This window comes from Hipposideros armiger, unplaced genomic scaffold (genome assembly GCF_001890085.2).
Source record: "Hipposideros armiger isolate ML-2016 unplaced genomic scaffold, ASM189008v1 scaffold_28, whole genome shotgun sequence".
Lineage (NCBI taxonomy): Eukaryota > Metazoa > Chordata > Mammalia > Chiroptera > Hipposideridae > Hipposideros > Hipposideros armiger.
The window spans coordinates 3848297-3852366 of record NW_017731378.1 but is presented as its reverse complement, the minus strand read 5'-3'; the positions used below and the strand labels follow the sequence as shown (position 1 = coordinate 3852366).

At 36.0% G+C, this 4070-nt stretch overlaps 1 protein-coding gene across 1 annotated transcript in view; it reads left to right on the top strand.

Moving 5' to 3' along the window:
* The window catches only part of ARMH3 (armadillo like helical domain containing 3), a 192084-nt gene that overhangs the window by 71522 nt on the left and 116492 nt on the right, over nt 1-4070 (top strand). The window contains exon 21 of the mRNA XM_019636282.1: nt 3891-3979. Coding sequence (XP_019491827.1) covers nt 3891-3979 — 89 coding nt within the window. The remainder of the gene's footprint in view (nt 1-3890; nt 3980-4070) is intronic.

The window sequence follows — 4070 nt, the reverse complement described above, 5'->3', positions numbered from 1 at the left end:
CACTCGGCCGGCCCAAAAACTTCAGGATTTTAACTTAACCAGTGTAGTTCACTTCATTTGTGTCTTTGATATGTTGTCAAGCACTTTAATTTCTCTAGCTAGTGTCTTTGGCTCTCACTCCACAGAGGGAGGTTTGTAGCGTGTCCCTCCCCCCCACCCTCCCCTTTCTTCTTTTCACCTCTGCTATAAGAGGCCCAAGAAATTAACTACTCCTATTTATGCTTGATTCCATGAACTGTCAAATTGATAATGGTGTCTGCTGAAGTTAGTAGGATCTCAGGATACTCTGTGTCTCAGATTCAAGCTGTAGAACCTGAGAAAGCCTCAGCCCCACCTCTAGAAGTGTTCTTTACTTGAAGCTGTCGTTTAACTGAATTGCAACTGGGCCTATTAGGTAGAGAGGAGCCACTTTTTGCTATGCCCATTTGCCTTCTTTATTTTGTTTCTTCTATTTCTGTTTTCGCTGCCTCATTCTTTTATGTCAGAACGGATTCAAGAGGAAGAGCCTCTTTCATTTGCCTGAAACTAAACTAAAGCAGGTTATCTGGATCCAGTTTCCAGGAACGTGACAACTTAGTTCTAGGAAGACTCAAATGCTAGATATTTAGTTGGTGTGCAGTCAGTATTTGTTGAATAAATGAATGAAAAGATAGGTCTGAGATTTTCTTCTGAATTTTTGGTTTGTGTGATGAGCTTGGAACTTCAGAGGGGTACAGTCCAAGCTCCGGGGCTCCGTTTCCATCCCCCACCCTCTTTCAATCTACTTTCTGTATATTTTTGCCTATTCTGAATAAATGAGATTATATAATATGTGACTTGTGACTGACTTACATAGCATAACGTTTTCAGGTTTCATCCATGTTGTAGTTTGTATTAGCACTTCATTGCCTTTTATAGCTAATTAATATTCCATTGTATGAATGTAGGACATCATTTTATTTATCCATTCATCAGTTGATACACATTTTTTACGTCTTTGGCGATTATGAATAATGCTGCTATGAACATTCATGTACAAGTTTTTGTGTGGATGTATGTTTCTTTTTTCTTGTATTTATACCTAGTAGTGGAATTGGTGGGTCATGTAGTAACTCTATGTTTAACATTTTGAGGAACTTCTAAATGTTTCCCAAAGTGGTTGTACAATTTTACATTTCCACCAGGGCATCAATTTCTGTACATCCTCACCACAGCCAGGGTTTTTGTTTTTCCTTGGATTATCCGCCCCCCCCTTTTGACAAAAGAAGAAGGGACATTAACTTGTTTTAGGAAATTACAGTGTAAAACCTTGAGAATTTAGATTCTTGGTTCACAGATTAATTTACTAGTTCTCTCCATGTTATTCTCTCATGATCTGTCTGTTGTGTTTTAGACCCCCATTGTCAAGGACTTATAAACAGAATTGCAGTGGGATGAGCATTTTGAGGAGTTTTGACAAATGCATACATACATCCTTGTAACAACTATTCCAGTCAAGATAGAAAACATTTCTATTCTCTAAGAAGTTCCTTTGTGCCCTTTTCTAGAGGATGTTAATGTTTTTAAAACAATGAATTTGTTTTAATTGGTGGATTTCTTAGCTGTAAAAGTAAAATGTACTTGTAAAACATTTGGAGAAAACAAAAAGAGAATGAAAAGAATTCACCTATCCTACCACCCAAAAAGGCAACCACTGTAAACACCAAAATTAACTTTTTTCTATGGATTTGAATGTAGTTGTGACCATTATCATATATTTACTTGTATATACTTTTGCATGTTGTTTTATTACTTTAACATAAATATCTTTTTGTGTTGTAAAAAGTTCTTCATGAATGTACTTTTTAAGAGTTTCATGGGGTTCCATTATATGTATGTGTATTAGTCCGCTTGGGCTGCCATAATAAAAAACCACAGATTGGGTGGTGTGAACAACAGAAATTTATTTTCTCACAGTTCTGGAGGCTGGAAGTCCAAGATCAAGGTGCCAACACCTTTGGTTTCTCCAGAGGTCTCTCTCCTTAGCTTATACATGGCTGTCTTCTCACTGTGTCCTCAGTATGGCCTTTCTTGTTTGTGGAAGTGTTCCTGCTGCTCTTTTCTCTTCTTTTAAGGAAACCAGTCCTAGTGGATGAGGGTCCCACCTATTTGACCTCATTTAATTCTGATTACCTTCTTAAAGGCCTTATTTCCAAAGAGTTACATTGGGGGTTAGAGCTTCAACATGAATTTTGGAGGGACATAATTTGGTACATAACATACATGTAATGATTTACTTGCTATTCTCAGCATTGGACATTCTTTTCACTGTTGTTTCCAATGTTCTTGTATTATAAATAAGATTATGATGAACATATATTTTTAGAAAGCTTTTGTGTGTGTGTGTGTGTGTGTGTGTGTGTTGTGGCTTAAAGCTAAATCCTCTGGAGGTGGTGTTAGTGGGTCAAAGGATATAAGCATTATTAAGACTATTGATAGAGATTGTCAAATTGCCTCCTAAAGAGCTCTGTATCAATTATACTTTCTCTAATAATGTATGAGTGGCTGTTTTGCTACACCTTTGTCAACATTAAAATCTATATTAGTTTGATACGCAAAAACAGAATCTTGTTTCAGTATGCCTTTTTGTTTTAAAGTGAAGTTGAACATTGTAGAAAAATGTTAACATTTGATATTTCACCTGTTTTAGGGAGGTGGGGGAATTTGTTGACCATTTCCTTTGCCCATCTTTTATTATTAGGGGCGTTATTATTTTTTCTTTATCAATTTGTTTAAACTTATATACCAGGGGTGCCAAAAAAACGTATACACATGACTTGTATTCATATTTTGTTATCAGTATATACTGAGTACTACAATTTTAATACAGTTTTTTCCTTTCTTAAAATGTGTATACATTTTTTGGGCACCCTCTGTATATTAAGCATAGTAACCTTTCATGTCATTTGCTGCAAATGTAATTTCCCATAGTGTTTGGCTTTTAATTTTAATTATTAAACTTTTTTTTTAATCAAATGAGATTTTCATTTTTAGGAGGTAAATTTCCTTAGTGTTTTTGTTTTTACTATCATATATGGCTTTTTAAGCTTTCAAAGCCCTCCCTCAGTCAGAGATGAAAAAACATTTTTTGTTAGGTTTATCATGTTTAAAAATGTTTTTCATCTTAACCTACTAACTGCTTATTTGGAAATACTCTCAGAAACAAGTATGTTGTTGGGATGTGAATACTGTTGAATATTCCAATGATCTAGAACAGCACTGTCCAACAGAATTTTTTGTGCTGGTAGAAAAGTTCTATATATCTATGCTGACTAGTGTGGTAGCCACTAGGCTTTGAATGGAGTAGACTAATTCTGGTCCACTGGTGCATCCTTCCTCCAAGGAAAGATACTCAAGGGAATGGTATTAGTAGTTCCTAATTGACTATAGCCCCATTTTCCTATTAATAAGGGGAATTAGCACAGGCAGTGTGTGTGCATGGGGAGGGGGATTTATCTACCAGAAAGCTGCAACTAGAAGTTCCTTTCTTTTGCATGTGTACAATCATATCCAGTGTCTTTAGTGGCCTTAGCAAAGCTGCCTCACTAAAGAAAGGGTGTCTGTATCCAATCATCCATGGAAGAATATAAAACAAAAAGCAAGAACAAACAAACTCATAGACACAGACAACAGTATGGTGGTTACTAGACGGGGAGAGGGTGGGGGACTAATAAAGAGGGTAAAGGAGGTCAAATAGAAGGACACTAGATTTTGGTTGAGCACACAATGCAATATACTGATGATGTATTACATAGAATTGTATACTTGAAGCTTATATAATATTATAAACAAATGTCACCCCAATAAATTTAATTGAAAAGGAAGGGTATCTGAGCTAGGCTTACCCCAGTTTTTCTCTTTCTCTGTTACAGACGCTGCATTCAGGTAGTACATAAACTACTTTGCTACCAAAAGAAGTGTAGAATACGCCTGCATTACACCTGGCGGGAACTCTGGTCAGGTAACTTCCTTTTTTTTGAATTCATCCTTTTTTCCTGTATCTTTTATGAGCCCCTAGGCCTGGGCACAAGATGAATTTTTTTTTTTTTTAA